Raw genomic sequence first — 12,665 nt, 5'->3', positions numbered from 1 at the left:
TTGTTTTTTTCTTGGCTTTCCTTACTTTCTTTAAGAGATTTGTTCTTTTCTGCATGGGGGGGGGGGGCTTGGTCTTTTCCTCTACTTTTCCTCTATTTCTTCTAAGTTTTTGTTTCTTCTTTCATTTCTTTAAGGCACTTTCTCATATCATCTTTGAGGGCCTCTATTATTTTTATGAAATTATTTTTTTAAGTCATTCTCTTCTGCTTCATCTGCTTTGGTGTGTTCAGGTCTAGTTGGTGTAGAGTTTCTAGATTCTGGTCTTTCTATTGTTGTGTGTTTTCTTGTATTGCCGTCTTCCCATTGCTTCTTCACAAAAGTGCAGGTGGAGTCTGTCTCTCTCTCTACCCTGCACTCCTGGTGGGTGTAGGTGGGTCAGGAGTTTGATGTCTGTAAGTCTGGATGATCCCAGCTCTCTTGGAGGTCTCTGGCAGAGGGCAGACGATGGGGCCCAAAGATCAGATGAGGGCAGCCTCAAAGTGGTCCCAGGTGGATAGGGCAGATCCAGTATGCTCAGAACCAACCCAGGAATTTCCAAGGAGGTGGAAGTAATATTGGATCTGCTCTCTGGCCCAAAGCTCACCCCAAGCAGTGGGCCCAGCAGAGCCAAGGGCCTATGTGTTCATTTTTAAGCTCATAAAATAATGTTTCATCGTGTCTTTTCAAAAATATTTTTAGTGTTATTCATCTTTCCTCGTTCTTTCTCCCTTGTACTACCCTACTTTTCCCTCCCCAGTTTAGTCCTTACCCCCCATTTCTTCCCTTTCCTCCTTCATAGCATCTTTGTCCTATAGCCTCCTCTCTAGAACGCCTCTCTTCATTGCCCATGGTTCCTTTTGCTTTCCTGACTTCTGAGGTTACTCCAAGATTTATATTCAAATACAAATTATAAATTCACAAACATAAGACAACATTGGCATTTGTCTTTCTAGATTACCTTATCCACAATATTCTCCAGCTCCATCCAGTTTCCTGTAAATTGTATGAATTCATTTTCTTTGCAGTTGAAAACAATACCATTGAGTATCAGGATCGTGATTTTATTATATTTGCATCACCTGAAGAACATATAGGCAATTTTCATTTTGTCACTGCTCTCCATATGGGGGCAATTCATATAGCTCAGCATTATCTGTGGAGTAGAATATTGAGTTCTTTGGGCTTATAATGAAGACCTAGCTGGGTCATACAATAAACAAATTTTGAGGGTTTTTTAAAATATAATTCTGCATGCTAATTTGAAGAATGGCTACAAATCCAGAGTGGATTCTAGTCTGCAATGCCACCAACAGTGACTAAGGTGTCACCTCTGCAGACATCTTCGCCAACATTTGTTGCCCATTGTTTTCTTGATCCTAAGCTATTCTGACTAGGATAAGATGAAGTTTCAAAGTGGTTTTAATTTGCATTTCCCTCATTTCTAAGATTGTTGACCAATTTTTTAGATATTTCTTGGCCATTTTCACTTCTAAGAACTCTCTGTCTAGGTCATTGGCCCCTCTTTTCAAATTGGATTATTTCCTTGATCCTTTGTTCTTTGAGATCTTTGTCTATTCTGGATATTAAATTTCTATTAAATATAAATCTGGCAAAAACTCTTTCTCACTCTGGGCTTCCTCTTCACTCAATTGATGGTTCTCTTTGTTATACAGAAGCCTTTTGGTTTTATGAGGCCCCATTTGTCAATTCTTGGCCTTAATTGCTGAGCAAGTGTAGGCCTATTCAGAAATTCCTTTCCTACACTGATATCTTGTAGAGCACTCCCTAAGTTTACTTCTAGAAGTTTCAGCATTGCAGATTTCACGTTGAAGTCTCTGATCCATTTGGAGTTTTTTTTTTCTCCCCCACCCTTTGAGGAGTAATAGATATTGGTCTAATTTCAATCTTCTGTATATAGATATCCAGTTTTCTCATCACTATATGTGGAAGCAATTGTTTTTCCCCAGTGTAGTTTTGCCACCTATCAAATGGCTATAAGTATATGCACTTATGTTTGGGTCTTCTATTCTGATCGACTGACCTACCTGTCTGATTTTTGCTAGTATTATAGCTCTGTAATACAAACTTAAATATGGTATGATAATTTATACAGCATTGTTCTTTTTGGTCAGGATTGCTTAGGCTATCCTGGAACTTCCATATATATTTTAGGGGTTTTTGTTGTTGTTGTTCTATTTCTGTGAAGGATGTTATGGGAATATTCATAGGGATTACATGAATCTGTAAATTTTATACAACGGCAACTTTCACAATATCAATCTGCTAATCCATGAGCATGGGAGTCTCTTCCCTTTTTTAATGCCCTCCTCAATTTCTTTCTTCTCAGCTTTGAAGTTTTCACTGTAGAAGTCTTTGAACTGCTAAACCTAAAATCAAAGTAGAAGAGCCTAAATTCTAACAAAGCCTTTAAATTAAAATTTACAATAAATTTCTATACTTGGCAGTATCATACAATGAATCAGCCAATAAACTGGTCCCAAGCAAGACATTGTGATCTTCTCCTCCTAAAAAGCAATTTAAAAATAGGAATATGTTTGTTCTCCAAGCCACAAAGAGAGAGATGAAGGACAACTCAGAGTACGACTTGTTGGCAATCTTTCCCCAATCCTGAGCCTCATTCTTTGAGCACTGTATCTATTTTGACTGTAGTCCCACAGTGGAAGTTAATGTAGAGTACATAAGATGTAGTTGAATGCTGTCTTAGCGTTTCTAACGATGTGAAGAGACACCATGACTACAGCAACTCTTAAAAAGGAAAAACATTTGATTGGTGTAGCTTTCAGTGGTTTAGTCCAGTATCATCATGGTGCAACATGGTGACATACAGGCGGGCATGGTGCTGGAGAAGTAGCCCAGTGTCCTATCTTGATTTGCAGGCAACAGAAAGTGGTCTGTTTCACTGGGCATAACTGAAGCACATGAGACCTCAAAGCCCACCTCCATAATGACACACTTCCTCCAATGAGACCACACCTACTCCAATAAGGCCACACCTCCTAATAGTGCCACTCCCTTTGGGGGCCATTTTCTTTCAAACCACCACAAGACACACAATGAAAGTCTTTGCCTGGGTATTCCAAATATGGGGCCAGCTTCTAGAGATTCAGCCATGGCCTGGGGCTGAACAGGATGCTGAAAACATGTTTGTGATCAAACACAATTAAACGTGGAAACAGTTCTTCATTATGACATCTTTTTGGAGCCTTGCTATTGATGGTCTAAGAAATCAGACTTCTCAACACCAGCACCCTGATCAATTACTTTGCTTTTTAGGTGATAAAGTCATCATCTTATGCTTACCACAATGTGGAGAATGTAACACCTGCCTCAATTCCAAGAACAATATTTGTAAGGAAGTTAGGTAAGTCATCATAACTATCTTTTTGAATGTCTAATTCAGTTTTACTGGAAGAGATTTCAACTTTTTAATGCAACATAAAGTTTGTTTCCTTTCACCTCTAAAGACTGTCAGGAACACATCTGACGTCTGAAGGCAACAGCAGAATTACCTGCAAAGGGAAGATAGTGTATCAATATATTACTACAGGCACCTTCTCTGAATACATAGTCATAAAGGAAATCTCAGTCGCCAAGATTGACGAAGGTGCTCTTCTGGAGAAGGTGTGCATAATTGGCTGTGGATTTGCCACTGGCTTCGGTGCTGCAATCAACTCTGCCAAGGTGAGGGGCATTTGCACCCATTTTTAAATAGAACTAATAGGATAAGGAGGTGAAACCCCTCTCACATCGGGATACCACCTGGTAATCTACCTGCAAAAGCAAACAGACTTACCTCTAAGCACTGTTAAGTTTCTTAAATTGTTTGATTGCCTCCCCATGCACTTCCTGCCATCTATGACTATAGGTATACAGGCTTTAAACACGACACAATTATAATATGACTATATCTTTCCATATTCCAGTTTGTTTAATTTAACAAACAATGGTAAAAGTTTTCACTATGCTGCTGCTAAAAACTCATCAAGTTTACATTCTAATTTAATAGTATGTCACTTAGTAGTAAATGTTAAAAAGAGAAAGGGAGAGACTGAAAATGTACTTCAAGGACAGAACATAGTCTGCAACCTAGTGTGCACAAGGCCCTGGATTCAATCTAAGTATACCAAATGTCTTAGTTAAGGTTTCTATTGCTGTGAAGAGACACCATGTCCGAAACAACTCTTATATTTTGGGCTGTGAGCCTAGCCTTTAATGGCTGAGCCATCTCTCCAGGCCCCAAGGTAACTCTTACGAAAGAAAATATTTAATTGGGGTGGCTTGCCTATAGTTCAACAGGTTAGGTACATTGTCATCATGGTATGAAGCAAAGCAGCACACAGGAAGACGTGGTGCTGGAGAAGAAACTGAGAGTTCTTCCATCTATACCCACAAACAACAGGACATACCGTCTCACTGGAGATGGTATATATGAGCTCTATGAAACAGCAAAGCCTCATAGCCCATGCCCCACAGTGACACACTTCCTCCAACAAGACACACCCACTCCAACAAGGCCATACCTCCTAATAGTACCACTTCCTTTGGGGACCATTTTCTTTCAAACCATCACAACAAATAAAAATTTAAAAGTATAAGAGAACCAATAGAGAGGTGATTACACTGGCCAGGGAATTTCATTCTGATCAAATGGGCTACAGATAAACTGCTTTGGAATATCATGCTAACCATCCCATCTCAATTTTTTAAGGGGCTTTTGACATTTAAGTCTTTGCATTGTCCACTGTCCTTTAGTCTCAGGGTTACACACAGAGATGGGATATGTCTTAGTCAGCTTTGTGTCTATGACAAGATCCCCATAATAATCACATTGCAAAGAAGGAAGGTTTGTTTTAGCTCACTACCTCAGAGATTTTAGCCTGTGATGTGGTCTTGGGAGATATCTTGGGGCAGTAAGTCAGGACATGGAATGCAGAGTGGGACAAAGATGATCATCTCATGGTACCCAGAATCAGAAAGATTTTAAATGGGAGACAAAAAGAAAGGAGGGCTGGTGTCCTCAAGTCCCCTGAGGGAATATGCCCATGATGTTTTCCTTCCACTGGGCTCCTTCTGCTACTTACTTATATTGTCAAGGGCTGAGGAGTAGGCCTTTATCACATGTGTCTTTAGAGCATGTTCAATGCAAGATGCAAACTATACCAGGTTGGAAGGGGTTCAATTTAAATTGGTGCTACAGTACATGCTGCAAAGGAAGGAAGGAAGGAAGGAAGGAAGGAAGGAAGGAAGGAAGGAAGGAAAGGAAAGGAAAGGACAGGACAGGACAGGACAGGACAGGACAGGACAGGACAGGACAGGACAGGACAGGACAGGACAGGACAGGACAGGAAAGGAAAGGAAAGGAAAGGAAAGGAAAGGAAAGGAAAGGAAAGGAAAGGAAAGGAAAGGAAAGGAAAGGAAAGGAAAGGAAAGGAAAGGAAACCTCCATGAGCAGTGGCTCTGAAATGACTTGGAGTTTTCAGTGGAAAAGAGAAAGGGAAGTCTGCAAGAAGATGGAGGTATTTGAAATAATTAAAAACTGTTTATAATTAAAGAAATACTTTATCCAAATGAATCTTAAGATTCAGTGAAATTTCATTACATTACTTCCATTCATGCTAATTCCATCCTGGAACTTGAAACTGTCCTTGTAGGTAGGTTTTTGTTCCTGTGGTTAAAGTATCACACACCTAGAAACAGCCTGAGAAACTAAAATTTTCTAGGTGTATTTTACTTGAAAATGTCCTGTCCTCCTGTCTCATAAAAAGCAACTGTCTTGTCCTCCCCAAGTCAATGAGGACACAGAGGACTGTGGAGCAGTTCACTGGTAGAAGCTTTCTTCCTAACATGAGACTTGACATCACTCTCTACCCAGAAGGAAAAGTTTATGTTCTTGTTCCTTTGCCTTTGTGTCCAGGTGACCCCAGGCTCCACCTGTGCTGTGTTTGGCCTTGGAGGTGTCGGTCTGTCTGTCATCATTGGCTGTAAAACAGCTGGAGCAGCCAGGATCATCGGTGTAGACACCAACAAAGACAGGTTTGCAAAGGCCAAGACAGTGGGTGCCACTGAGTGCATAGACCCTCGAGACTTTGAGAAACCCATTCAGAAAGTCTTATTTGATATGATGAATGGTGGAGTAGACTTCTGCTTTGAGGTCACTGGAAACCCAGAAACAGTGGTATGTGATCTTTGGAAGTAAAAATTACCAGTATGTTATACCAATTGTTGTTTCGTATTTTAAATGAATGAACATCTTACAATTCCTTCTACATTCCTCTATTTAATTTTCCTTGTGGTCCATGACATGCTCACTATATGATTCTGTCCATTTATTTCCCAACTGAATCTACAAGTCTGCTATTGAGTTTGTTTACCCCTCTTTCCAAAATACTTTTCCTTCAATTAAGCATAAAGGAGCCCCAGTCAGAAATTACATGACCACAGATAGCCTGAAATGACTATAATTTTCAAGCCAGAAAACTTAAGTGAGATAAGGCTCCACTATTGTCATATAGAACAATGAGCTCTTTACTTTCAGTAGAAATCTTTCATGTTAGATGTGAGCTTCCGAACCAAGAAAAGAATGGCCTCATTTGACTAAATGGGTCATTTCCAAAAAATAAAGAAAAAGAGTGGTGGTTTTTCTGCCTGAACAAGCTTAACATATGAAGATAAACATGAAAGGCAGTCACACCAAACTCTGAGGGGAGCTTTCTTTTGGTCTTGAAGGAATGATGCATTATGGCTGCATGGATCCATCTTCCAAGAAGTTACATAGAAAGCCAAGAGGAGTCCCTTCCAACCTGGGTCTTTTTCCCATAATTCAGAATTTCTTATAGACAGAAGAGCTTTTATCCCAGCCTTGTTCTGAGAAATAGCCTTTGAAAATAACTAATGGAAGATAGCAGTGATCACTTTGTTAGCATGCCATATGAAACAATTATGTGACTGACCCTTCTGATATCTAAAAGAAAAACATCAACTCAAACCAACAGCCCACATCACAGTCCTTAGAAAAATTACTGTCATTTTTATTACCACAATGGTCTATAATGATCTCCATCTTTACCCAATTTGTTGAATCCTAAAATGCCAAGTACTATTCTAGGCAGAAACAATATCTTACCTATGTTGTAGAACATCTTCATAATACTGATCATAATTGAAGTCAAAGTTCATTTCGCATGGAGCTGACTAAGAGTGGGTCAAACTCTTAAGTAGGTGATTTTATCTTTTTTTCTGTCTTACATTGCTTTACAACAGGAAACTGCCCTGGCCTCCTGCCACAAGGACCATGGTGTCTGCGTGATTGTTGGATCAATTGCATCTTGGGTTCAAATCAACATTAGTAGCCAGTTGTTCTTCTCAGGACGAACTCTGAAAGGATCAGTTTTGGGAGGTATGTCCAGAAGAAACTAAATACTAAGAATGAGGAGCTAGAAGGAAGAAATAGAAAAATGGCTCAGAGGTGCCTTAAAAAATGCATCAATCAATTCTAGATTGCAGCTCTTGTTTAAAACCCAAGTTAAGAACTGGGTCCTGGCTATGCCCTCTGTCCTTTCATAAGCTTTATTTCATGCTAGGAGGGGGAAAGGAAAAAGATGAGTTTTTTTATTGACTTGTAAAACAAGCAAACAATGCAGAAGTGTCTAGGTGCTGGGGATATAGCTCAGTAACAGAATATTCCATGTCAATTGCTGAAGTCCTAGATTCAAAGCTTCCCAAACTTCAACAGTATTGAAATCAATCACTGTACCCCAGCTTTAAGTTTAAGTCTTCTAAAGTTTTTATATTTTAAATGATGGAAAGTAAAGCATTCCATGAAATGATTTATTTCTCTGGATAAGAGTATTTGCATTTGTCTGTTACTAAAGCACCCTCCCTTTGATAGTATTCCTTGAAAATTATTAATCCATCATTTTTCACATGTTCGAGTTGAGATAGTGACAGCTCATTTCTCTGGAATAAGATATTATACTGCTTTGACAATGACTACTAATAGTTGAAAATATACCTGAAGGAATCCCAGTGGACATTTATATAATTTAGCTGGTGTACAGCTTCTTAATAGTCTCCCACTAAAATAATAAATTGTAGCAAGTATTTTGGCATACCTACAAAAATACTTCATTAGATCACCAATAAAAACAAAAGAAAAATAAACAAGGCTGCAGCAAATAACAATAGTTAGAATTTGTGGTTACATATAGAGTTCAGTTGGAAGAGGTTGGGGCAGTTTTAAGAATAGGTAGAAAAACTAGAGAACCCAATGGAATGAAGAAAGGCAAGCATGAGGATTGCAAAGATGGCTCAGCAGTTCTAAGCATGCCTGTTTTGCAAAGGACCAGAGTTCTTAGCATCCACATGATATGACACTAGCTTCAGGAGATTCAGTATCTCTGGCCTCCTATAGCACCTGTACACACACACACACACACACACACACACACACACACACACACACACACACGGTAGTAGGTAGTAATAATGAAAATAATCTTTTTCTCTCTCTTTTATAAGATAGACTGTGCTATTGAGCACATCTTTATTTTTAATTATTATTTCTTTTTATATGTGTGGCATATTTGTCTATACCACATACATGGCTGGTACCCATGGAGGCCAGAAGAGGGTGTCAGATACCTTGAAACTAAAGTTACAGACAGTTGTAAACTGACCCATGAGCATAAGGAATGGTACCCATGTCCTCTGGAAGAGCATCCAGGATTCTTAACTACTGAGCCACCTCTCCAGTCATATCTTTTTTTTTTCTTCAGAGAAAATCAAGCAGCTAACAAAATCCCATCACAAAGTTATGAGTGGAAGGCACTAGGCAGGATACAGATCACACCCTGCAGCTACACTATGCTTTCCTCTTCCATACAGGAGGCCAGAAAACATTGGTTGTGACTCACTGGCCAAGGTACCATAGATTGTTTGACTTGTCTATAAAGCTGCATGTCAAAACACACAAATACACACATGCACCACATGTGTACGCGCACACTTACACATGGAGGGGGAAGACATTTCTATGCTTTTAGAGCGTGCAGTGCTGAAGATAAAAACTAGAGCCTCATGCACACAGCCACGTATTCTCCCAACTGGAGCACTTCCCCAGCCCCTCCTTCTAACCTTTTCATTCATTTCTGCATCCCAAGACTATGGACTTTGTTATATATTTGGTTTGAATTCACTGATCTACAGAGATTATAACCTAACACCAGGGACATTGCAAGATGTGATGTACTTTCTGTTGGCTTTGATTATGTCTTCTATGTCCAAGGCACAGAGGTTCTTGGGAAGAGTACAACCATGAGTGTGGGCTATCTGGTTGGAATAGCATCTGTCCTGATGGGACAAATTGATGGGAGAGCAAAACAGCTAGTAGTTTAACATGACCTTTCTTTCTTCCTGTCATCCTTCCTATTTTCCTTCCTTCCCTTTTTCCTTAATCTCTTTTCTTATGATTTGAGAATTTCAAATGCATGTATATGGTATTGTCAAATCCACACCCCATCCCCACATGGCCTTTCTTTTATAATAAAACCTCATGAGTAGAATCTTTCATAAACCTGTGTGCTTTTGTGTATCTCCAGGCTGGAAAACCAAGGATGAAATACCTAAGCTGGTTTCAGACTGTATGGCAAAGAAGTTTAACCTAGATCCACTGATTACCCATACCCTGACTCTTGACAAGGTCAATGAAGCAATTCAGCTAATGAAAAATGGGCAATGGTAAAAGTCCTTTCTAATCTGGGTGTGTGTATGGGGACAGAGAGGTTGTCATTGCTACAGATGCTGCACAGACAAAAGATCTCTCAGGAGTTCAAAGCCTCCCCTTGCCCTCCAAATTTTGCTTTATTGCTGATTTATAAAATATGTGATCCTTCAAATACTAAGGTAGCAAATATCTTTAGCATTATACTTTACACAACACAGAACTAAAGATGCCATCCCCTGAAGGTGTGGTCCAAGTTTAGGAACATAGTTTACAGAGCTAAAGAAATGCCTCAATGCCTCTGCAAGCAAAAAGAAAAAAGAAAAAGAAAGAAAAAGAAAGAAAGAAAGGAAGGAAGAAAGAAAGAAAGAAAGAAAGAAAGAAAGAAAGAAAGAAAGAAAGAGAAAAGCGAAGAAAAGCACCTGCCACAGGATGAACATCTAATCCCGGCATCTACTTAAATGTGGTTGGAGGGAACTGGCTCCACAAGGCTGTCCTCTGTCCTCTGCCTTCCTTATGCACACCTTGGCTCATGTCTATTCTCCACTCCTCTCCAGAATAATAAGAACATGGAAAGAAATATTGAGCCCATTTTACAAAGAGGCCATTTTTGTCATTGTCACAGTTTTATTTCTGTGTGGGGCCTGTCTATAAGATTACTAATTCTAACACCTCTTTAATCTCCCCAAGAGAAATTAACCATAAATGGAATCAGCATTTTTCACAGTTTAAAACTCCTCACCTACTTTAGTACCCTGAGAACTGCATGCTATTTTGTTCAGTTTTCTCGAAGTTTGTTAACCTGCCCATTTTTTATCCAATCTCAAGGGAAGACACTCTAGCTTATAGATCTAAAGCACAAGGATTTTAATCCAAAGCATATGTTGCTCCAGAAATTGATTGATGTTTTGTTTTTCTTTTTCCTTTTTTGTAGTATCCGCTGTGTCCTGTTACCTTAATTACAAGACCTGAAGCATTTCATCACTAACTTGCATTCTGTATTATTGTTATTTAGAAGAATCAACCACACAACGCTTTCTACTTCCTTGCCTTTCTACTCACTCAGCAACAATCTTGTATCAGGCTTCTCACCTGACCACACCATCAAATGCCACGACCCAGTGCCATACAGGACCAGCCTCCCATTTACAGCCATACTGAGGTTGATTTGAACCACCCAATAGCACATTCTGCAGATGAAGGCATACCAAGATGCTCCAGTGGCACAGCTGCCTCTACGTCTGGACCCACATTTCCTCACCCACTCATCTTCCCCACACTGGATGGATCTACACATGAATCTCTGTATATTGTCCACAAGAATCAGAATTCCCACCAGAGAAGCTACTGAAACTGATAAACAACTGAGCAAACTTTTAGGTCGCAAAACCAACACACAAGAATCAATAGTGTTGTTATATGACAATAGCAAGTTGCCTGATATGGAAATAAAAGAAGCAATCTCACAATCACTGCGAGACTGATTTCACAGATAAATTAATTAACTAGGAACAAATTTAACCAAAGGTTAAAGATCTCCACAATAAAAACTATAAAACATTGCAGAGTGTAATGGTGTGCTTCTTTAATCCAAGCACCTTGGTGGCCAAGGAGGGCCAACCTATGTGAATCCAGGGCAAGACTGCTCACATAGCAAGTGCTACATAACTTGATCATGATAAGATCATGTCTTAAATATATATGCATATTTAAATATATACAAACAACGAAAAAACATTCTTCATGAATTCATGAATTAGAAGAATATTGTGTAAATGTCTATACTACCCACAGGGGGTCATAGGAATCATGGATGATGAAATCAGAGGGCCATGCTGAGCCAGCCCACCCTTTCTGGCCCTGGAAAAGCTGGCCCTGCCCCTCAGTGGAAACTGCAGCAAGGCCCTAATCCTCACTGGAGAGCTGTTCCCCTTCCCCCACACTTGGTACCACCCCTCACCACAGGCTAGGGCAAAGTGACCCTGATGGCATGGATCCAGTGCTCTCTGCCTGAGGCAGGGTGGCCCTAATGGCTCAACTACCACCCAGGCCTACAGCTGGGCCTTGGATTGGTCCTCCCTAACATCTACCCCATCTAGGGATAGTAGTTCCCATGAAGGGAGTAGTCCCATGGAAAGATACCCACATGATCTCCATGACTCAGATGGCTTCAGGATATCTGGGAGGAATTTAGGTGAGCATCCACTCATGATGCTGTACCAGAAACCAGAGGCCTTGAAATCAGACCAAAAGTCATTGCAATGAATATTTGCAAGTAAAGCTGATTACACAAAAAGGTAGACTGTGTACACACCATGGCTCCCAATGTCACTAGGAGGAATGCAGAAGTGTTGGAGAGTCAGGAAAGACAGAGGAGTAAAGAGGGTTTATTGGTTGGTTTTTTTGGTTTGGTTTTTTTTTGGGGGGGGGGGGGGGGTTGGTCTTGGTTTTTTTTTTTTTAATTTGGTTTGGTTTGGTTTGGTTTGGATTTTTTAATTTTCATTTGTGGGGGACACTACAGGAGTAAGAAGCAGATAAGCAGATACAAATTGAGGTACATGATGTGAAATTCCCAAGAAGGAATAAAGAAATTATGTTAAATATTCTTTTAAATTTTTAAAATATCTATACCACACAAAAATATCTACAGATTCAATGCAATCTTGCCATAATTCTTATAATATTCCTCACAGTTAAAAATAACCTTCACATCTGTATGAAACCCAGAAAAAGCAAGTAGACAAAATAGTTCTAAGTAAAAAGTACAAAACAGGGGCCATTATACTCCAAAACATGCTACTGAGTCCTAGTAACACAGCAGCATGGTATGGCAGCAAAAACCAGAACCATAGACCCACAGAGACAGACAGAGTGCCCAGAAAAACGAAAGCATGTGCAGTGAGCAGATAAGGGGTGGCCAAGAAGATGCTCTGGATGAAGAAGGCTC

General features: G+C 39.8%; 2 protein-coding genes across 3 annotated transcripts in view; both read left to right on the top strand.

Moving 5' to 3' along the window:
* LOC127222937 (alcohol dehydrogenase 6-like) overlaps positions 1-11,230 on the top strand; it is a 214,805-nt gene extending 203,575 nt beyond the window's left edge. Inside the window, exons 3-8 of one of the 2 annotated variants that reach the window (XM_051185409.1) lie at positions 3,274-3,361; positions 3,465-3,681; positions 5,915-6,175; positions 7,261-7,396; positions 9,597-9,735; positions 10,653-11,230. In XM_051185409.1, coding sequence (XP_051041366.1) covers positions 3,274-3,361; positions 3,465-3,681; positions 5,915-6,175; positions 7,261-7,396; positions 9,597-9,735; positions 10,653-10,677 — 866 coding nt within the window. In that variant the 3' untranslated portion in view covers positions 10,678-11,230. The remainder of the gene's footprint in view (positions 1-3,273; positions 3,362-3,464; positions 3,682-5,914; positions 6,176-7,260; positions 7,397-9,596; positions 9,736-10,652) is intronic. The other variant, XM_051185407.1, reaches the window with a different exon arrangement.
* The window catches only part of Adh5 (alcohol dehydrogenase 5 (class III), chi polypeptide), a 131,708-nt gene that overhangs the window by 58,597 nt on the left and 60,446 nt on the right, over positions 1-12,665 (top strand). The window lies entirely within an intron of this gene.

Source organism: Phodopus roborovskii, unplaced genomic scaffold (assembly GCF_943737965.1).
Source record: "Phodopus roborovskii unplaced genomic scaffold, PHOROB, whole genome shotgun sequence".
Classification (NCBI taxonomy): domain Eukaryota; kingdom Metazoa; phylum Chordata; class Mammalia; order Rodentia; family Cricetidae; genus Phodopus; species Phodopus roborovskii.
Note: the sequence above shows the minus strand (reverse complement) of the source record. Positions and strands in the feature narration are given on the sequence as shown.